General features: G+C 36.4%; 1 protein-coding gene across 1 annotated transcript in view; it reads right to left on the bottom strand.

Moving 5' to 3' along the window:
- Positions 1–8346: 8346 nt before the first annotated feature.
- Positions 8347–23832, bottom strand: part of CACNA2D3 (calcium voltage-gated channel auxiliary subunit alpha2delta 3) — a 449302-nt gene continuing 433816 nt past the window's right edge. The window contains exons 36-38 of the mRNA XM_057417633.1: positions 10607–10719; positions 9738–9820; positions 8347–8847 (exon numbers count right to left, since the gene is read on the bottom strand). Coding sequence (XP_057273616.1) covers positions 8749–8847; positions 9738–9820; positions 10607–10719 — 295 coding nt within the window. The 3' untranslated portion in view covers positions 8347–8748. The remainder of the gene's footprint in view (positions 8848–9737; positions 9821–10606; positions 10720–23832) is intronic.

Here is a 23832-nt window from a genome sequence, read left to right on the forward strand (position 1 = left end):
GCTGTGACTGTGTTTCCTCAGTCATTATTTGGCTATTAGAAAAAAAAAAAAAAAGCAAAACATGATCTACTGATGTGTGTTGTCTGTTTGATAAGCACCTGCTTTTTCGTTTATATGATATGAAAACCTCTTCCAGAAGACAGAGCAGGTAATAGAAATTCATGTTTCTAGAAGTTTCGAAGCAAATGGGCCCAGAGGCTTGTTGGGAGTACTTTGCAATGTTACATGGTTATTTAGCTATATTAAGGCTTTAAGAATAACTTAATACTCTTTTCTTCTATCAAGTAGTCTTTTCAGGATATTACACTTCAGGTCTTATAGGCACCATTCAAGATTTCCCTTTTTTGAGAGAAAATTGAACTTCTGATAAGCATGATGAACACAACATACGTTAAGAATTATTTTTCAAATCAGCTTCTATATTTAAAGCATTGATCTTAACAGATATTTCACATGAAGGACTTTATATGCTCCAAGCTAAATTTCACTAAAGATATGTGAAATATACCTGTGCCTATATCCCTGCTATTTCTATTAAAAAATTGGTAAGAGTCTAGTAGCATTTGCAGGAGATATTTTTCACTTGATTTCTTATTCAGTGGCAATTTTAATGATCAGCCTACCTTGTCTCAGGACAGCGTAGTTTAATAGGCTGCATATGAAGGTAACAGGTAAAATTCTTTGGGACCGTATCTTCACATCATTTCCACACAACTGGCTGAATGACTAGGCTCCTCCATTTTAATTCCTGATTTGATTGACGTAACATTTCTGGGGCAAAGTATTTACAGCCCAGTCAGGTCAAGCGATAGACTACTTCCACTTCCCGACTGAAATAGAAATGTAAAATCTCAAGGGATTCACATCCTGAGCTTCGTGCATTTACATCTCCCAAACCGTAAAATCAGGACAATAAGGGAAAACAGTTTAAGAACCCTCTGCTGAAACAAGACCAAACCTAGCTCAGCGGGTAGCTTGTCTTTTTGTTTTGCTATTTTTCAGAATTTACTCCAAGCCAAGTTCCCTCCTCTGTTCCATTGTCTTCAATTGCTTCAGCTTTGAATCTCACTTGTTCTGGTTTGCGCTCATTCTTGGATTAACACCTAAACAAGCTGAATCTAATAGGCCTTACCTGTTCATAGGTAGTTTTACCAGTAGGTCTATGTGAAAGCAAGAATATTTCCAAGAACATTGCTTGGGTACTTCTACTGACTGCTACAGCAGAAGGAAAAATGTTTCTTTCTTCGCTTTCAAAAGGCCATAATATTTCCTTTCTATGCCAGACATGTAACAGGGGATTTTTCTTCTTGCACAAGACTGAGGCAATAGCTGAATGGGCAGGGAAAGCAGTCTAAAGCTCAAAGGTTTTTTTCTGTTTATTTTTCTGATAGAGTCTTTAATTTTTTTTGCATTAGTATATTCTCCACTAATCTTAAATCTGTCAGATACTAATGAAGATAGGGTTGCTGTATTTGGAAAGGAATGGGCAGGACAAATTTCCAGGTTTTCTGCCATGAATATCAGAAGGATAAAGCCTTCTTCTATCAAATAAAGCAGTTAAGAAATTCATGGTGTGTCCTAATCTGAAACAGCATTGCCTAGAGGTCCCAAATGCAGAGCTGAAAATATGCAACAATCTTTGGTGCATTAGGAGTTGTAGATCATTTACATGCTTGGCAAGGCTGTTTAAGATCATTGTTTACCGTTAAGAAGTTTTCATGTGTTTATTGAAAAATATGTTAAATGTGTATCTTCTATTAGAAAAAAACCTTTCAAGATAGACAAATGCAAATACATAATGACTGCCATATGTCAAAAGGATTTCATGGTTAAAAAACGGACTTAAGCACTGCCTCTCTAAGTTCTCATAAACCCAAGTTTTTAAAGTTTTTTCTTTTAAATAAAATCAGGAGGGTTTTTTTTGCCAAGAAAGTTTTATCAGTGGAAAATAACAATTCTTGACCTTCGTATCTCACAGAATATTTATTTTCCTACAGAGATCTCTGCTTTTATCATTACTAGTAGACCTTAAGGATAGTAACGATATATTCCGTATTGAGTCCATACTTGTATGAATTTAAGTGTATCACATTAACTTCAGGGTTTAAGCTGAAGTCAAAATAGTCTTTGTTCACCATTACTCCAGAGAAGAGATTTCCTGGGAGTTCTTGAAGTTATCTGGATTTGGACTTTGAAACACTGAAGAAAAAAAAGCAGCAAAAATGTCTGCTTTAAAACAAAATGCCCTTCTGAAACCCACAAAGACCTGATGAATGGAAATCACAAGTCTCCATTATCACTAGGTTTTGTGTCTTGTTCTTTTGAATATGTTAGAGATAATGAAATTGCAAATTAATTGTGGCTCTGTTTTGTTTTTTTATGCTTAGAAACTAGCAATGCAAGTAGATTATTTTTTCCCTAAATATTTCACTCACATCTGTAGACATGAAACAGATGTACCTAAACAGCTTTATTAACTATAACGGATAATAAAATATTGACAGGAACTTGGAATTATATCTTAACTATTGCACATATCACAGTAAAGTCTCAGAGACAGTGATCCAGGAATGCAGCTGGCTGGTTACAAATTAATTCTATCTATTTTTTCCCCACAAACAACATGGGCAAATGAAAAATAATCTTTCATTTTCCAGCTAAAACCAACTGACCAGTGCCAAAATACTAACAAAGAAATGACACAAAACAATTCTTTATTTCCTGTCTCAGGAGCCATCTGCACATTTGCATGCCTGCCAAAAGCATTCTCGATTAGCTCAGCTATCCCAACTAGTCCCAACTAGCTTTCTCTATTAAACATTTAGCACTCTTCCTAAGACATTTAAATAGTTTATTTAAAACACTTCTTGCTATGAACTGAAATCTGATCTTCCCTTTCTCCTGGAAGTGAAATACTCAGTGTGTTAAAGCTGCAAACTAAATCCTAACATAGTCAAACAAACCCAAAATTAACCACTTGAACTTCTGGTATTAAGGTTCAAATTTGACTCAGAATTGTCAAGTGTAACCTTTTCTTACAAGGCTGCTTTAAACACATATAAGTACAGTTCAAGAACACATCTGGAACAAAAAAGCCATCTTTCAAGTTTGATCTTACAGAGGCCCTACTAGCTGTCAACTCCTTATAACCTTTTGATAAAAGAATTCAAGTGAGATAACCAAAGTCTGCACTACCTGAATGAACTAGAGCTCAACTCTTCAACAAGCATCTTGGATTTTGCAGCACTTTGACATGATAAACTGCAAATTCAGGCTCGATTCCATTTAACATAAAGATAACAAAAGACTTTCAGTTAATAAATGAAAATATCACAGGGAATACAGTTGTTTTTGTGTCACTTAATACTGTATTAATTTTTTTTAATACTATTTTGTCAATTTGGGGTGAATTACCTACCTACAACTCTCTCTGCAGGCACATACCCCATATGCTGCTCAGTTTGCAGCAGAGCAGAGAACAAATGTGAGATTTGACACCTTGTGAGGTGTTAGAGGCTATCTTGACATAAACACAATTAATTGGTTATTTCTGCCACATTGATGAGCAATCAAATCTGTAAAAGTGTTGAAATGAAAATTGTCTTCTTAAGGTGTTAGCACCTCATCTCTTGGTTGGCTGTACCAATTCACATACTGGCTACTTTTAAGTAAGGCCACTGTCAGACTTTGGAGAAAATAATTATAACTCTTTAATGATTTTTTTTCTGTTTAAGAAAGAGCAGTTTTCTTTTTAAATTACAGAACTAAAGGAACCTTCAGTAATTAGATATTTAACATATCCGCGCATGGGAATGCAGTGCTTTCACAATGAAAGAGCGTGCCTTGTTTATCCTCATTTCAGTTGGAATTAGATCTAGCTCTGAAAACGAAGTTTCGTGTTCATAAAACTGATCATTGAGCAGCCATTTGGCATTTAAAAAATATTTTAAAATATATTGCATACATTTTGTTAATATTGGTTACTGAAGGGTAGTATAGCTTTTTTATATTACTATTTTTAACCTGCAACCTAAATTAACACTAACACAAAAATGCCTCTTGTTCTAACTCTAATGCAACGAAACTCAATGGCTTCTTCCTAGATTAGCAATGTCCTTTGAAATTCTTCAAAGCATCTGGTGGACAGAACTGCGGACTTTTAAAATAATTTCTAGTGGAATTGCAAAAAATAAAATAACATTGGCTTTGCTGACCAATATAACAAGAAGAAGGAAAAAAAAGTCTGAAAGAGTTGGAAGCATATCCTTCTACTCAGAGCATCACAAGAATACACTATGACTTTGTATATCCAACTTATAGCATCCATATCCAAAAGTACTCTTAGGAAGAAACATAGGACTGAATCTTGAAAATGAGGTAAATTCTCCCAAGGAACTATAGCTAGAATATTATTCCATTGGAAGAAATATGATCTGACCCTAATGGCTAAAGGCTAAAGACGAGACAGAAGAAAATTGCCTTCAGACTGGATTGGGATAAATTCCAGTGAGATCTTCTGAAGATGTTGTATATGGGAACCACATCTCTCTCAGTAGATAAATGGGAGCTGGACCTGTCAGAAAGAGTACATCTTTGTAAAACAGATAAATAGCAAGTCAGCTAAATACGAACTTGAAACCTTTCTAACCATGGGGAAGAACTTGGACAAGAAGAAAAAAATCATGCTAATGGAAGTATCTTAGCACAGGGAAAAGAATAATCAAGTAGGAAAATTAAATAAACAATACTTTCTAGAGTTGAAAGACACTGATGCACCATTCTGCAGAAACTTCCCAACTGCAAATGCCTTTTTACATTAAAGTTGCATGAGTTGGAAAGTCCCAAGATGCAAAAGCCCTTGGAGGCCATAAAAGGGCTCACAAAACAAATGGAAATAACTGGCATCTTCTAGCCACGGATGTTTTGAGCCAAACCTCTAACTTGCCTTTTGAACCCAAAGGACCAGTGCCTTGTTCTGGGGGTTCTTGAGATCAGAAAAAAACTGAATCAGTCTCTTGGAGCTATTTAGGCAATGAAACAAACACGGCTGCTTTTAATATCTTCTTGCCTTAGGCAACCACCTGTTTCACCTAGCATATATATTGCAGAATTGGCCCTGGCAGCAAAATGTAGTGGGTCAGGCAGTCCCAGTGTCACAAAAAACAATGAGAGGAGATAGCACAGCTGCAGAAACCTGCCTGAGGCTTTCTGGCTTACAGGATTTTAAAGGACTGTTTGCAGCATTGACAGTTATGGGCAGATAGTTTTCCCACACAAAGCTACTAAAAATGGTGTGTCCGTGGCCAGTCCTGCTCCCCCAGACAACTTTTGCTGTATTAAGATTAAAGGAAGAGGCAGCAGATGGGGCTAATAAGTTGAAAATCAATGCCATTAACAAAGTGAAAAAAAACCCCAAACCAAAACAAAACAAAGCCTCCACAAAAGCAAAACCAGGAAGCCGAAACTTTCAGCAATACCTCTTGCTGCATAGAAACAGATTTTACAGTTGTGCTGGTTCTCCCTGGACTTGACCTCAGGTTCAAGGAAATAAAAAATATAGATGGTGTCTGAATTTGCTGTTTATTAAAAGTACGTATCATTTACATATATGCAGCTGTATGTATGCATTCGTATACATCCGTGTTTTGGTATTGATTACATCGGATTTTGGATCAGAGCTTGCATGATATTTTCAGAATTTCAGAGAGTAGCACTAGTAAGGTTACGAAATTTAATTCCTTCTCAGTGTTACAGAGCTAATGATGACACACAGACTGGTAAACTTAACAGCAGTCAGGAACATTCCAATGCATTAGAATGAGATCAGATTTTCTGTAAAACTTTCGAACAGTCCTTGGCATGCTTTCAGCCTGTGTCAGCTAGCTCTGTCCCATAAAACTCATAATCATTGTTTCTGTGTTTGGACGTCGACTGCATTGCAGCTACTCCGTTTTGAAGACCAAGAAATCTTACTAGCATATACACACGCCACTTAGTTGGCCTCAGTGCCAAGAAATGTTTCCAGACAGACTCACATAACCAGTGTAGATGCAGCCAATTGGTTCAAATAAATCAATTCAAAGAGATCTGACAGCATTATCACTGGCATACTGTTGATCTATCACATGCACTCATGATTGATGTTTGAAACTGAGAAAAAGCCACACAAATGTTAGTGACTGAATACACTCAACTGAATAGGAGAACCTGTTCAGGCAAAGATCCATAAATATGAACCCAAGGCAACATCTCTATTTCTCCTAAACTGCTGGCTTTACATACCTAAATTCACATTGCATCAAAAACTTCGAAAGGAATAAATAGAAAATTAAATAGACTTCTTAATTAGCAAAAAATAGTGACTCATAAGTGTTTTTACACTTAGCAACTTATCTGGACTATTCTGTTTTACATAGTAACTTGTTTATGTACACCAGCACATTCTGCCTTTAAAACTTTGTCTTAATGTATGAAAATGAACTGTCACATTTCTCTGAGCAATATTCATTTACATATCCACATTTCAATCTCTTTCACAATATTAATTTAGACTGTCATATTTTAATCGCTGTTGTTACTCCCTGGCTCCTTTCTAATTACAGAACTGTTCACCCCTTTCCAAAATTAACGATGAATTATTATTAGACATTTTAATCTTGGTTCAGTAGAAATAAATTTTCTCCTTTAATGTATTTCTTTTCTTTGCAAGAGCAATGATAATTTATACATCAGACAGTGCAGGCATTTGTATGCAGAGCTTTTCAATGGCTCTAATGAGAAAGATTTTTCTTTTCAACTTCTAATAAAAGGAAAAATCACCTGGACTCTATTGGTTTATAAACATTTCCCATTTCAATTGCATTGAGAAAGAACAAGCACCAGACATACAAAATCATTATAAGTCTATACTGTTGCTGATTCTGGAAAATCAGAAGGAAAATCAGAAACTAAAATACATTATAAATAAAGTATTGAGATTAATTTTGGGAAGAATGGTAGAGGGTAAGGGGGAATGATGCTTAGAGCAAAACCAAGCAAAGAACTGCAGGATATCTGTGTCGCTCCAAGTGTAGAAAATGCCTTGAATTCCCAATTAGCTTAGTAAACAGAGCATGTCGCTAGGACAACAGATCGGCTGTATGTCAGCTGGAAAATTATTCCCATAGTGAGTGATTTTGAGACCAACAAGGATGGACAGAGAAGTCTGTAGAAAAGCATTCCTAACCAAAAAAAGATGAGGAAATAAAAATTATGAGTCCAGACAAAATTCTTTATGGTTTCAGAACCAGAGGAAGTACCAGTGTGCATTTTAACCTGCTAAAGCACTGAAGTGGAAATCTTATTTTACTAGTTCTTCCTCTTACAAGCTGGATAGTATTCCTTAAAACAAAGCCCCTTAGCTGTCTTAGCTCCCTATTCTCACTTACAGACACACAGTAAATCTGCTTAGCATTTATCAAATGCTAAAATCATACTTACTCCCAATCAGGAAACTTCAATCTTCAAGCACCAGATTTAGAATAGTGGCATTTTATTTTGCATCTAATGTATGATATTGTTAGAAGTACATTATATTCACTTGATAGCACGCTACTTCATATAAAATGGCAAAGATAAACTGAAGGATTAACATACTTCAAAGATCAAGATCTTCATAAAACATATCCACAACAGACATTGCTAACAATTACAAGAGGTATATACTCATCATACAAGGTGAAGGATAAATATCCTTCTATGGAAAGGGTTTTAAAAGACTCAAAAAAAATCTAATTTTATATTCTCATTTCCCTTACAAAGAAGAATGTAAGGCCTAGAACAAAAAAAAAATACTGGTCTCGATCTTTGCTCACTCAGGGTGAGCTTCAATGAATTCTCAGTGAAAGCCATGAGTTCTACTGACACAGATGTGTTGCAAGTCAAACTTTGTCTGCTTATAAATTTCCTAATAATGAGCTTCTCCCGGCTGACATGATGTCTGTAGGGCAGAACACTAACAGAAAAGCATCATCCTTTTATAGAGCTTATTTTACATATCTTCCCACAAATTGTAACAGATGAAAAGTATTTAATTTTGCCATCTGCAACCAAATCAACCTATCTGATCTAAAGCTTGACCAAGTTAGGCAAAAGGCTTTAATCAGGCTTTGGCTCACTCTCTAAATGTGACTGAGATATTTACAGAAAACAAACCTTCACTATAATTCAGCACAGCATATTACCTGCTTAGCTTCATACATGCACATGTGGTTCTTTGACTAGTTAATAGAAGTTCTTCTACTTTATTCTAAAAATATAACTCCACATTTTCCTCTTAATCTTTTCAGAAATAGGTTTAAAGCATAATAAAGCATCTTCCATTTATTTTATTCTCTTCTCATCATTAATTAGTAGAACAAATACATTATCATACTTAAAATACACTCTGAAACTGTGATTTTAATATACTTTATTGAAAAAAGTACACAGTTTTAAATTATTTTCAATGGGACAAAGCAATGGTCACCTCTATCTACCGAGTCCTTTTTGATGAATCATGACTACCATATGCCAAATTCACATCTGCATGACTTGCAAAGTAAAAAGATAAATCTCTTTTCAACATATTTTTAAGAATTTATATCACCAACAGTTTAAAATCATGAAATGCTGATGCTCTGACTATATTTCACGTCCTTTATGTTGCACCATTTCCCAGTTCACAGTTTATCCATGTATTAGCATGCCAATTGAACACATCAGTCAATGTCACCTTGAGAAAATCGTCAACAGCAGAAGAACAACAAAAGCAACAAGAGGAGGTTTAGCAGTAAGGCCTGAGACACCACCACATTCTCTTGCATTTTCCTAAAAAACAACAACAAAAACAAATAAACAAAACAAACCAAAGCAAAACGACAAAAAAACACACACAAAAAAGAGGGAAATAAATACACTCAATTAAGATACACATGATCATTCTTATCCTCTTCTGTCTATGTAGCACAGGTTCAAACAACAAAACCCATGAACTAAATATACTCAGGAATTAATACAGGTACAGACTTTCATTTGAACAACTTTATACTGTAGACTGAAAATAAGCATGATCAACAGGCATGCAATATCTCCTCCATGCCATACTTTAGGTCTCATTCTACATTGCATTACACCATTGAATTCATAGAAGTTACTCCAGAGCCAAATAGATGTCTATGAACATACACTGTACAATCCACTGTAATCATGTCCCAGTCCCTACCAAATATTTTTGCCCCTATACAAATAAGACTACTATGCAGAACAGAGCAGTAATGATCTCTCCCAAGCAATATGTGTAAATATAATGACAGTTGAAATACAAAAGCTAGTTACTGAAAAAATCTTTAACAGTACAAAGTTAGCAACCATCTCTAATGAGGAATACTGTGGTCTGTGCTTGAGCCACAGAAATTCTCAGATATTCCTGGCTGCCAGTTCATGCTCACATCCTACCACATTCTCTTACATGACACAAAATAGTCTATAAAAGCAGTAAATCAACACATTGCCTACAGGAGTATTCAAAAGATATGCATCACTTAAAAAGTCACCCACTTCCCTTTCCTACTGTGTTCTGAGTGTTCAGAATATTTCTTGATGTTTCATCTTAGAAGGTAGCTTTTCTTTTTTCTCTTTTTTTTTTTTCTTTTTTTTCTTTTAGAGAAATAAAACATCTATCAGAGTCCAAAACAAAGGAAGAATAGATAGGAACTTACTTCAGGATGAAATCCATGACAGGACTCTGGGCGCCTTCTTATCTTCTGAGATTTCAAGCGTTCACATTTAAGGGATTCATTATGTACAAGGTAGTTAAGGACAGATGTTTTGAGCATTGCATTTTTATGGGAGTATTTTGAAATGAACATAGTCTTTCAGCTACTTCCTCTCTCAATCAAAAATCCAAAGTGATATGCGTGGTCAACACAAGAAAAAGGTAATTCTAGCGCTTTCTCCTCAGTGATTCACAGTTTAGAGAGTATGATTTGTATTTACCTTGCTAACCTGTCTTTCCGTAAGTAGTCTAAAATAAAAGCACACTGTAAGCTACTTTTGATAAATTCCAACTTATATGAGAAAACAAATCCTACAGAACAGCACAAAATAAAAAAGTAGGGCGACTAAAAATCAAGTGATGGATTTATTTGCTACCTATCTATATTTTTCGAAGCAGGTTACCAAAATACTTTCAATACTCCAGTCCAACCCTGAAATAAAAAAAATATCTAGACCGTAAAGACTTTTAGAAGTTCCAATATCAGGAGCTCCATTTTTATAAGGAAATTACATACTTATACTAATTTGTTCAGCTACCTAAAGATGACCATGACTTTATGATGCTTAAAGATGCCCATAATTGTGTTTGCTTAATTTGTATTGGGTGTTCAAAAAAAAAAAAAGTGAATTCTCCTTGAAAATAAGTAAGAATATAGTCTCATCTAGCTTAATTTCAAACACTCAACCACTTTATAGTGGGTAATGATGCATTATTTATTAAGTCATGTAATGCAAGTTTTATGTAATAAGAATTTTTTCAATATTTGCATCTTGAATATCTTTCTGACAACTTTGCAAGTAAAAAGGATATACCTTATTTCTATAGGTGCCATGGTAATTGGTGGGACAGAATCGCAGAAGCATTCGTTATCTACTACCACCATGAAGAGATTGCTGCTTGGGATTTGCTGGATAACAAAAGACCTGAAAATTAGAAAGAAATCAAATAACGGTGACATTATCTGTATTTCTGAGCAACAGGTTTTCTTAGGTTTTAAGCTGATACCAGGATTACAGTTACAAATAACACTGGCTTTATATATCATATGGTATCACCACACCTTGTAAAAGTAGAGGATCTAAGGCAATACTTCCCTTATTTCACAGAATGGTCGTCCATTTTGACATGTACATGATGCTGAAAGGGACACGGGTGAAACAGAACTGATACTGCTGATATCTTAATGCTGAGACTGGGACACAAGTGAATTACCACAGAGTTTATCAGTTTTTCCTTTTTCAGATTTCAATATTGAATCTCTGCTCTACGTATTTATGAACTGGATTTTTTTAAGTATACATGAAACCAATTTTCAAAGCTAATGAAGGTTCTTCTGCAGCCACATAGTGATAACTCATGGTCCCAAACTTTAGCCTCTACGATCACATTAGGGCCTTTATTCTCTCTGGGTCTTGATTGAAGCATCATGAACTACTGAGAAAGATCTCAGCTTTCATCAGTCCTCTTGAGAGTCATTTTACTACTGAGCCAACAAAACAGAGATTAAGCCTCAAAATCTTCCTAAGTGAGGAGATTTATTTTAGAATAATGATGACTGTATGGTACAAATACGGTGATAACTCAGCATCACATTCAAATTAAGACAAAGTAGGGAACTCAAAAGGACAGCAAGAAATAAAGACATTGCTTATAAGAAGGAAAGCACCCAGGGGAGACCAGCGAAGGATCCTGTGGGCACTATTCAATGATCCACATAGTTACAATGAGCTGAACTCTTAAGCACATACCAGTGAGAAAAGGGGAAGGAGGCAGAGCCAAATAGGCACTGCTTAGCCTTTCTTTTGAAATTCAGGACACAATACAAAGAAAAGCTTTAAGGCTCAGGCCCAATTCTTGATAAATTGTTAAAACAATCTGTCAGATTTTATATGTCATATCAACAGACTATCTACCATATCGAATAGCACTGATATCTGGCAATTCCAGGAATTAGGTGTTTTTCAGTGTGGTATGCTGGTAAATGTACAGAACATTAAGTGAGGGGTGAAGCACCAAAAAGATGTCGAAACATATTTTTCCTCAGACATCTTTATTTAAAATACATATTGTCTTACTAAAATAACTCCCTGCTTTCTCCAAAGATCACAGAGGATGAAATAGCAGAGGGGGCAGGGAACATTCAAACCTACCTTCAGAAAAAAAAAATAATTGGAAAACTTACTATGAATATGTTGCCAACGGAAAGATTAAACACTCTTCAGTATTTTTTAAACTTACTGAACCTCCATTAAAATTACACTTAGAGTGATCTGCAATATGTTAGCTTTATGTTTATACATGAAATATACATTTATGGCATAATGTAAAAGGCTGAACTTTATAAATGTACCTACCAAACAGCTGGAGCATGTAGCAAGACTGACATCATTGTAACGGAGCATCTGTGGCTTTGTGGATTTGTGTGTGGGAGAAATGGGGCCAACAAAAGGAAAGGAGGGAAAATCTTTAACAGACAGTAACACCAAAATTGTACTGCATGAATTTCTCAAAAGAGTTATGAATAAATCAAACCCTCAAGGATCAAAAAAAAAAAATATTAATTTCATTCCCAGAAACTGGCACCATTTGAATTTTGTGCAGTCTGAAACTTCTATTTATTGCATCTCTAAAACTAGCTCAGAAAAGGACATGAAGAGCATAACGTGTTGTAACAATTAACTGGATGTGAAATGATTAATTTCTGTTTTTGATGAGACGGGAATAATCACTCTTCAGTTGCATTTACAGTTTGCCTGAATCCAAGTCTTTTTATGTTAACCCCTTTCTGTGGCCCCCAGGTGATTACAGAAGCCTGGGAGAAAGCATGTACCATATAGGCAGGCTTAAAGGTACCACTTCATTAAAGGTGGGCACATTTCCCATTTTGTATCTTCTCTCACCCACTCCTCTGAGATGCCATAAGGGCTGTACAGTATAAGCTACTGCTTTGCTAAAGACGGGGTGAGGGGGAGGGGGTAAGGGTAGGGTGTGGGGAGTGTGTGTAGTAAAAAAAGATTGGGAGCTTTTCCTATCATTTCACTTAGCTGAAATGGGAAAAGAAAGCACTTTAACCCAGAAGAGTTTCCACTAAAGACCTATGATACTGAAAAAGATTACTATGTGGCTTCTCTGACAAAAATATCAAAAACTACAAAGGTTTGTAGGAGTTAAATGGTACAGAAAATTTTGCTAGACCTGGTAATTTGGGGAATGCAGTATATGCATGGATTGATGGAAATTATGAATGAAAGGAACTGCAAAGAGCAATATATTAAGTCAAAGAAAAATTTTCTACTTTAGGACTTATACAATAGACCTAATTACACTGGTTCAGTTTACCAAACAGTGAATACTCTTAAAGATCTAATCTCTTTATCTACTACAGATTCTTGTGAAGTATCTAACCTTATGGTGACTGCCACAGAGCATGTGACTGTCATCTAAAGAGCCACCAAAGATGCGACATTTGGCTAACTGCAGATTTTTTTCTATGGTGCATAATATTTTAAGAAGTAGCTTGCAAAGTGGAACAACTTCCTTCTCATCCCCCATACTAGGGGTACACAAAAACCCAAATAATCTTATCTTCCACAAGCAGTGGGTATTTTTCCTTTCACAATTCTCAGATCTAATCTTGAAATGAAGTTGTAAAGCCAAGCGTGTGTCCTCACCAGCCATTGACTTGTGAGGTCACAGGGAAGGGATTAACATATCAAGAAGTGAAGACAGAGATTAAGTTGAGCAAATAACTAGGGGCAAAAAAACTATTTGTGTCCATTTAAGTTTTCTTTTCTATTAGTAGAATGTGCACAACCAAATTATACTTCTTTAAGCTGCTGTAATGTAAGATCATTTTCCAGCCACAACGTGGTTTTACCCTCACTAGATCAATGACAAAGAAGTTTCTGTCAGTCATAACCGCTGCAGTTGTTCTGTGTCTGTTCAGATAATTCACATGGCACTGGTTCCATGCCCAAGCTGGATAAAGCACACAATCATCCCAGCAGCAGGTCCACTGTTTGGGTTCAGCTTTCAGTTTCCATGGTAACATGCACATGCATCTCTCAGATTCATTTTGAGTGAATGTGCATGCCAGTAAGTCTCAGGAACCAAACATTCACAGAAAACAAAAGGTGCATAAACATAGTCAGAACAAAGTCTTTCAAACACTGAAATATTCCACCAAAATGTTTCATTGTGTAAGACATGATTCAGTCGCAAGGAGAAAAACCTCTAGCAAACCAGCTTCCAAGACTGCGCTGGGGAACAAAGTAAGTTGCTGACAAAGTAATGAAAACGGCCTTTTTTTTTGGTGAGCTCCACTGTGAATTCTCTAAAGTTGATTTTACAATAAGTATTTCTGAACACCTGCTGGCTTAGACTGTCATTTGTGTCACTGGCAATAGGGGCACCAGCTCTCAAGGACAAGTAAGGGGTTTTATTGACCTTTATTGCTAGTTTAAGAAGATAAAGAAAGGGTATGCTTAATAGCCTATGTTTAATACACAAAATATTTCATGTTTAAAAGGTAAATTTCTCTTGTGTTAAGTAATGTAAATCTTTTGATTTGAACCTTTTTCCTTTACACCAGTATTGTCATACTCAGGAAAAAGCCTTGCATATGTCTCCCTATATAAAGTGGAATAAATGTTGGGGCTCCTATTATGTTGAAGCCACTGAGTCAATAAGAACCTTATTAATGATTTCTCCTTCATCTCTCATTCACCAAGGAACTAGTTTGGTTTATTTGATGTTCAAGTTCAGAGGCTTAAAACAGACCTGAGCACAAACTACTTCTTCACTTTGCAGGGAAGGTGAGGAAAGAAGTAATGTAATACTTGAAAGGGGTAAAGAGAGGAGGAGGAAGAAAATCTAGTCATGCCAAACTATTTTGCTAATGAAGAAAGAACAAGAACAGAGAGTAATTCTGCAAGAAAGTCTGTATTTTGAGTCAGAGCATCACACAGCACTTTTCTCATGTTGCACACACTTTCTGTTTCTTTCTAACCTATTTCTATATTGGCTGACATAAAAACATCTGCACAGATATCACACAATTTAATTTGGGGGGAAAAAACCCAAACAAACCAGCTTTATGTTTTACAAATAGTAAGTACTTGCTCAAAAATGCAAGTATTTATTAACCTGTTCATTGAAAATTAATTTTTTCATTGTGGAATGAAACCAAAGAAATGACTTGGAATTCAAGTACTGCTGCATTCATAATGGTATTTGCTGAAGTCGTGCTTATGAAAGCATGATAAGAAAGCTCACTTTTAGTGTAACTAAATTACTCTTCCTACAAAGAACCGGCTCCTTCTAATTTCTTAAGATTGCCTAGAATCTGGAAAGCATCATGATAGGACTGTAATACAATTCTTAGAGTGCAGGTACACCATCTGCCTTTGTGCATGTAACTCAGGTTCTTACATTAGAAAGGTAACCATCTGCAACTCTGATCAGAGTACATGCAGAGACACAGGCTAGTCAAGGATAATTCAGAGCAGAAGCTTGGGTTTGGTGATCTGAATTATCCTCTGCAGGAGGGTCTTTCTCTCTTTTTAATGGCTGAATAGTGATCCTGCAGAGAAATGAATCCTGAACGCAGTGAAATGTGATGCCTGAAGCTAAGTGCAGACTGCAACACCTGTTCTAACAGAGCCAGCACATTACATCCAAATGTTGGTTTTTTTTTTCAATTTGAGTCTCTTCCTTTTGCTTGTATATATAAAAGTTTTAATGCACTTATAACGTATATCATTTTGTTATCATAATAATTTATTTCACAGACTATGCTTGAAAAAAACCCAAACAAACAAAAAACCCCACCAAAAGCAAAAAGAGGCAACCAAAAAAACAACCTAATTTTAAAAATATCAGTTATTTTCCTTATTACATGAATTACTTTCTCCTGTGAGGAGTAGTAATTAGATGTACTCAGGGCAGTAGATGAATAGGGACTGAGCTGACGCTACCCTTGCTACACTGTCCTCTTTCCACACTGTGTGCTTCTTTCTCTTCATCTTCCAGCTTCTGAACCTCCTGGGTAGTAAAGTATTAGTAAGGCAATCAGGAGGGGGATAAATCTCCCTGAAAAGGAGGGAGATGTTCCAACACGGGGTGAAAGGGCAGTGATGATAGGACAAGCAGAGTCAGTGCCCTGTGGGAAAGGGACAGAGGGAAGAAGGTTAATATATTAATTGCTGCAGCAGGTGGCTTTGTTGTGGGGCCTCTGAAGTCTGCCCCCTTAGGGATTTTGGAGCATCTCCCACATTGATTAAAGCTGGCACAGCAGTACCAAGACAGATCCAGACCCTTTTTTCTTCCTGGCTGCTATAGTCATGAGGCTGCTATATCTCCTAAAGTAAGACAAATGTTTTACCAGCCAACCACAAGATCACACACATCTGTAAGTCACTTCCTTCCTTAATGCAAATAATTGCTTCACAACAACTACCTGAATCATAAGGTGCAAAAATCTGTATGTGGTAGGCTTAACACCTTGTCTCCAAAATGCTGCTGGCTTCAACTTTCCTATCATAGCTGGATTCATACGAGGCGAAGCTAAGCTATTTCAATTTCAAACATGCAAGAGAAGTGTCTTGTCCAGCTAAGCAAACTTAACCTTTAAATTGTTTACTCTCTACTGTTTGACTATGTCTGCTATTAAAGGAAATCGATATTACTGTTAAGAAGCTTAGTCTCTGTATTTCAATGCAGGAGAGATAATCCATTTCCTTGTTCACTGATGTTAAGTTTTGGACAGGATATAAACGGAACAGACTTAAGTTTTGCCTACTTATAAGCAGTCACAGTTCAGACTGAGGATCCCAAATACCATCATTTCTTGGCCAATTGCACTGAATTTTTTTCCTTTTCCTGGCTTACAGCCACACTGCCATTAGCTGGTGGCCAGTGACACAACTGCGTGACTTGTTTCAAAAACAAAGAATGGAAATAAACTTCCTGATGGCATCCAGAAATCCCTGATTTTCAGATAAATTTTCTCCTACTTTCTTCAAATAGTAGCAAAGGTTGCAAAAAGTTTGAGGGACCAAAATGAATTATAAGCAGCAGGGAATTCTGAAGATTCTTGCAGGATAAGTAGGATCTATAACAAAAATATATTCCCATTATCCTGCAGAATGGAAGATATTTGTAATTTGATGGTGATTTGAGCACAGCACCAACATTAAAAGCAGTTCAATTTGTTTAAAAACAATGCTGTGTGATTCTCGCTAAAAATTAATTCTTGTTTTAGCACAGAAATACTGCGTTATTGTGCAGAACACCTTTGTTCATAAGAATTATTGGTCTAGATGGTGTATTTTACAAACTATATATTTTAATTTTTAATTTCATATTCAGGAGTTTTAACGACCTGATTCAAGAGGAAAAAAAAATAAATCCATATATGCATTTTTCATTTGTTTCTGTAATGACCATAGGAACACTTACTACTATTGTTTGATGCTACAGTGATGACTGTGGGACTTACATTCAAATTATGACTAGAACAATGGCTCGTTGTTGCTTTAGCATATGTCACTCCTGCACAGACATAATCATATCAATAATTTTTAGGAGGCAACAGAAAAGATCTTTTAGCTACCAGTTGTTTTGCTCATGCAGATGAGCAAAGCATACTTTCTTCCACACAAGAAGCATGGAAGAATTTCACTGTGAGTAGTTTGAAAAGAAATAAACTGAGGGCAGTATTTTCAAATTGGCAACCTAAACACATGCACAAAGATGTGAAAAAGTACTCTGAATTTCCATGGTACTCAACTCAGATAGCCCCCACTGGGTGCTTCATTGCTTGAGCATCTGTAAATTCAGCAGTTTCCCTCTGTGCCTTTCAGTGTATTTTTCTGAGTGCCAACCTGCATTAATGAAGTCTGAGTATTTTGGATTAAGATTAATTGTTATTTTGGGATTACATTTCATATCTGTCAAACTCAATCTTTCCTATTTTTTAGAGAAAGAAAAAACATTCCAGCACCAGGGTAGAGTAAATGGAAAATATTGTGCACTCTGCACTCAAATACATGTTACTCACATAACTGTTGGTTGCAAACGTTCAACCCCAATGGTCTGGAACAAACTTCAAGCATTCAGCTGAAGTGCAGATATCCGCTGTGCTGGTTCTCAGCTCCTATCATGTGCTTTCCAGGCTGCTGGCTACATTTCCAACTGACATTTCTCTCACTTATCACATTTTTTAAATGAATGAATGAAATGGTTATATCACAGTCAAGCTGAGCTATTTGGGGATTTTTATTGGTTGATTTTTGTTGTTGTATTTTTCCTTTTTTTTTCCCAAATAAACAATGATAGAGAATGGAATATCTTCAATGCAATTTATAAAAATAACATATATGCCAATAACAACATTTCTGAGAGCTGGAGCAGCCGAAGTAGATGAAAAAGCAGCTAGTGGTTCTCTCATATAAAGAGACAGATAAACTCTCAATCTCAGGCCTGTAACCTGAACCCAAGCTAGCAAAATATTGCTACCACATACAGCCTGACTGACTGCAGCACAATTTGGTGTCAGTGTAAGCATACCTACTTAAAGCAACACCCAGAATCAAGGACTGTTGTTTGTACCAGTCTTGTTCCACATCTTTATCGGTGACATGGACAGGGGGATTGAGTGCGCCCTCAGCAGGTTTGCCGATGACACCAAGCTGTGTGGTTCGGTTGATACCCTGGAGGGAAGGAATGCCATCCAGAGGGACCTTGACACGCTTGTGAGGTGGGCTGATGCCAACCTCATGAAGTTTAACCATGACAAGTGCAAGATCCTACACCTGGGTCAGAGCAATCCCAGGCACAGCTACAGGTTGGGCAGAGAAGAGATTCAGAGCAGCCCAAGGAGAAGGACTTGGGGGTGGCGGTTCATGAGAAAATGAACATGAGCCGGCTTCAGTGAGCGCTTGCAGCCCAGAAAGCCAACCGTATCCTGGGCTGCATCAAGAGGAGCGTGACCAGCAGGTCGAAGGAGGTGATCCTGCCCCTCTACTCTGCTCCTGTGAGACCTCACTTGCAGTATTGTGTGCAGTTCTGGTGTCCTCAACATAAAAAGGACATGGAACTGCTGGAACAAGTCCAGAGGAGGCCACAAGGATGATCAGGGGACTGGAGCACCTCCTGTATGAAGACAGGCTGAGAAAGTTGGGGCTGTTCAGCCTGGAGAAGAGAAGGCTGCGTGGAGACCTCATAGCAGCCTTCCAGTATCTGAAGGGGCCTCTAGGGATGCTGGAGAGGGACTCTTCATTAGGGACTGTAGTGATAGGACAAGGGGTAACAGCTTCAAACTTAAACAGGGGAAGTTTAGATTGGATATAAGGAAGAAGTTCTTTAGTGTAAGGGTGATGAGGCACTGGAATGGGTTGCCCAGGGAGGTTGTGAATGCTCCATCCCTGGCAGTGTTCAAGGCCAGGTTGGACAGAGCCTTGGGTGACACGGTTTAATGAGAGGTGTCCCTGCCCATGGCAGGGGGGGCTGGAATTAGATGATCTTAAGGTCCTTTCCAACCCTAACTATTCTATGATTCTATGACTTAAATGAACAACATCATCCTCACCATTCTTATGTCTGCCAAAAGCTGGCAACCCCGGAGAGCTCTGGCATGGTTGGTAACCATTTTGTTTCAGATAAGAAACCCCAGAAGTGCCATTCCCCTTTCATTATCAATCAGGGGATGTTTTCTCAAATAACTGATGCTCAGATGCAGGTAACTTACCAACTGAATATTAAAAATGTCACAAACATCCAAAAACTTTGAATATACAGACTTTAGGAGAAAAAAGTAGTTTGTGTAATGAGGAATTTAACAATGGTCCTAAGCTTACTAGTCCAGCTTCATGAGGATGTAAGACAATGAAGACTTTCAGATCACTAGGTTTAAAATGGACTGCAAAGTTTTGCAGAGAAATCATGCTCAAAAGCCCCACAGACTTTAAATATGTTTCCTGCATGGCACCCAAATCTTAAGATTCATGTTGTTTTCCCAGGTTAAAAGCTACTAAATATGCATTAAGCTCTCAAATCCCTTATAAAGAGATGTGTGACATGTACAGACACCCAAGTCATGTTTGCTTTGGTTTTCATATAATATACATTTTTGTAATATAATATGAATATATTATAAATGAAATTATAAATTAATATAATTAAATTGTATTTAAATTATTACATTATATTATAAACTAAATTTCCTAGTAATAATTCTTCACAAGCGTGCCTGACTTTAAGAATTCACTCCAGTCAATTTGATTAGTCTTTAGTTAAATTAATTAGTGAATTTAATTAGTCTTCCTATTCCAAGCCACCTTTGATGTACATATCACTACTCAGCTCTATATATTCTGGCATTCATACTTTTTAAAATCTCCTATCATTACAAAACAAGCTTTCATTGCATTAGCTACTATCTACCATTCTATTAATATTTATTACTGTTTAAAATGTAAAATTACATTAACTTTTGAGTACTATTTATATTTTACAGCATTATGAGATTAACTATTAACAGTCACCATCTTCCCATGCAAAAGTTTTATTTATAAACTTCTCAAGCTCTATGCTTCTCAGCTCTAAGCTCACTTGGATGACATAAGCAGGGAAGTGGGGAGTTAAGAGAGAGAGCACATCTCAGCCTACTTGTCAGAAAAAAACCTACAGCAAAGCTAATGACAACAATAACCAACTGAATTGCTAGGAAGCTGACCCACCTATCTCCAGGATTTTATAGCACTTACAGATAAACCACACAGTCAGTGCTATGAAGTCTCCTAATGAAAAAGCTGTATACATCTGCAAGAAAAAAACATCTGTACATTTCCTCATCTCTCCCTTCTATAGAGTCCTTCTCTCATTCAATATATATTCCTTGCCATTTAAAAAGCCCTTTGAAAAAAATTACTATGGTCAGAACTTTTTTTAGATTAAATGTACTTTTTAGTCTTTGATCCACATTGATTCTTTCCTTCTCTACCTTTTTTATTATGATTACAGTGCAAAGCAAATTGAGAGGGAGAATCCAAATACAGATTTGTCTAATTACAGATTTGTCTAATTACAGATTTGTCTAATTACATGGTTTTGTCAACTAAATAAACAAGCTCCAAGGTTTTGATTCTGGGGGGAGCCCTTTGATATAGAATCAGATAATGATGAAAGATTATTTTTGCTATAAGGTGGCATTTTGTGTATATGCAGCTAAAATTTTGAATTCAACAAGTATGCTAAAAATGTTCTGAAACAAAAAATGATATTGAAAATCATTGCCTATTTAAAAACAAAAAACCCAAGCAAGCAAACAACAAAACCTATTTGAAACCTGTCCAAGGGATTGTTAAACTAATGACTGACAGGCACAGATCTGCTCAGTAACTATGTCTTGCTCTATTATTGCATACACCTATTTTCTTAAATAAAATTAGTAATTTATAGTGTTTCCTGAACTGGTCATTCAAAATACACATTATCAAAGGGTGGAGTTAAATTACTCATACTGTGACTTTAAATTGCACCTGCATGACAAACATCATAATCACTGTTGTCTTTGGAGTGAAGAGGAAGTTTCTCAGCATATAAGTGGAGATGTGTGGGTAACACAAAACACAGGATTTTAAACTAATTATAAAGACCTTTAACAAGTAATTCTAGAAGTTTAAATTGCATACCTTGATACTTTTTAGAAGGAAAGAAGAGTAAAAAGAATCTTCTAGAGTTTTAGGGTTTTGACTATGGTAAGTTTCTACCAATACTACTGTTGCTGCAAATATAAAGACTTTTTAATGCTCATAAGTATTCTGTGAGTCTTTGAGAGCTGACTTTCAAAACAGAGGTGCAAGATGACTATAGACTAAGATTTTGATTCTTAAGCTTTCAACAGTTAAGTACTGAGGTATGGAAAATACTGAGTTTTCCCATGAAGATACTCCTTAACTTCCATGCACATCTAAGCAGGCCTTCAGAAATGAAGATGTGTTCAACATTGCCAGGATCAGCAGTAAGCACTTAGACTATAGAACACCCGTGACTCAACATGGGCATAGGTCAAGAACATTTATGTGCATGGTATCACGTACATACTTGGCATCATTGCTGAAAAAGCAAGCACATAAAAACATAGAGTGCATACAACCTATGGTGAAATACAGAGAACATTTGGTTTTCTTCAGGGTTCTATAAGGTGGAAACTAAAATGAACACAACCAAAATGACTTGTAGAAGACTGGCTATAATTTACTGCCCAAACTACCACGGGAAATCTACAGGGATATTCTGATATACACAGAGCTCCAAATGAGAAGAAATTGGCCCTTGATGCTTTGCTTGTTTTATGTGGCAAGCTGATTTGTTTAGAAGTAAACTAACTACATCTGAAAAGGCAAGTGATTATTTATTTCATGGGAAATTGAACTGAATATTTATTTACACATTTTAAACATGATCAAGTGCAGTAGTTTGGCAAGCTTCTACTGAGAAAGGCAGGCAGAAATAATTTAGCAAATGGTGGTATATCTCAAGATTAAGTGTTTTTTTAAAAACCATTACCATTTTAATGTCTCCAGACTGCACTATTCCTGACACTAATATACTCATCCCCTGAATCTAATTCATATTGCTATCTCTCACTGCCAAATAAGCACATCCAATGGACAAGCCTGAAATTTGCCATTATAAATCTACATGGAGGGTTCAGTGTCATCCTGAACTGTAATTCCACTGCCATTTACCTCTTTTTATCAACAATGAATATCACTTAGTGTCCAGTCTATAAGAAAGCAAGAGTGATTTAGTTTATTGATGATTTTCCCTGTTAAATTGTCTGCTTACTAACACTGCAATAGACCAAATATATAATACATGCGACAGTGTTTAATCAAGTAAGTAGTTCCTAGAAATTTAACAGCCAATTTACATGTGAGGTACAACAAAGTAAAGGGAACACTTACATTCCTCTTGCATAATTAAAATGTACATATAAGTCTTTCCCAGGGTTAGGATGATTGTAGCTGCATATTTCCTTGCTTCCCAAGTGAGAATATGGCTTTCTCATGTTTACTTTTCTCTTTATTTTGTGTCTTAAGATAGTGCACAAAGAATCAACTGGGAACAAACCAGTTTCTTTGGGGTTTTGGTATTGACCCGAGGACCCAGGAGTGCTGCAATTAAAAGAGAAGGGGGCTTTGCTCCCTGGGTCATTGGAAGCAAGGCCAGATTTTTGATCTACATCCAAGTCCAATATGTCATCACACATGAACAGGAGAGGTTAAAAGGGCAGACATTTAAGCATTTGACTGTGCAACTACTGCCTGGCTTGTATACCCATAGTTTTTACAGTTGAACATGCAGCTTTGGCAACTATGCACTCAAATGGTTCCTTGTAACTCTGAACTTTTAAAATATACACAATCTATAGTTAGCTAAGTAAGTTGCTGTGCCTACAAGAGATCTATACTCACATTCATAGTAGCTTGAGTTAATGCTGAAATTAATGGGTTTGTCCTAAAAAAAGCTGAATGCAAACATCAAATTTTCAAATGAAGCTGAATGAAAACATCTGAATTCTTCTTGCACGACCAAGACTTGCACTTGTTCTACAAACAGATGAGCAGTTATACTAGAAAGATCAGGTAACTTTCACTGGTCAAATAACAGCCATTATCCTTTGTAATTTATAACAACTTTGTATTTCTAAGGATGCATTCCTTGGAGATTTTTAGTGCTTTTTAAGTATCAGCAATTAAACTTTGCAATGCTGAGATCACTCTAGTGATCAAAAACTGGTAATGTAACCACTGAGAAATGCTGAAGAACTTTGGTTGACACACTTGCTCAATGAAGCAGCATTGAGATGGTTATGTAACCCAAGACTTCAAATTTAATACGCAATCAAAAACACATCTCAATGTGTTTTTGCAGCACAACACCTTTAAAACCCATATCAAGTCTGCCTGGAATTAGCGTACTTATGACTCAACAGAAGAGTCCCAGTTGACATTGATTAAGAAAAAAAA

This window comes from Pezoporus wallicus, unplaced genomic scaffold, assembly GCF_028554395.1.
Source record: "Pezoporus wallicus isolate ANWC-B61680 ecotype Strahan unplaced genomic scaffold, APGP_CSIRO_Pwel_v1 contig_8542, whole genome shotgun sequence".
Lineage (NCBI taxonomy): Eukaryota > Metazoa > Chordata > Aves > Psittaciformes > Psittacidae > Pezoporus > Pezoporus wallicus.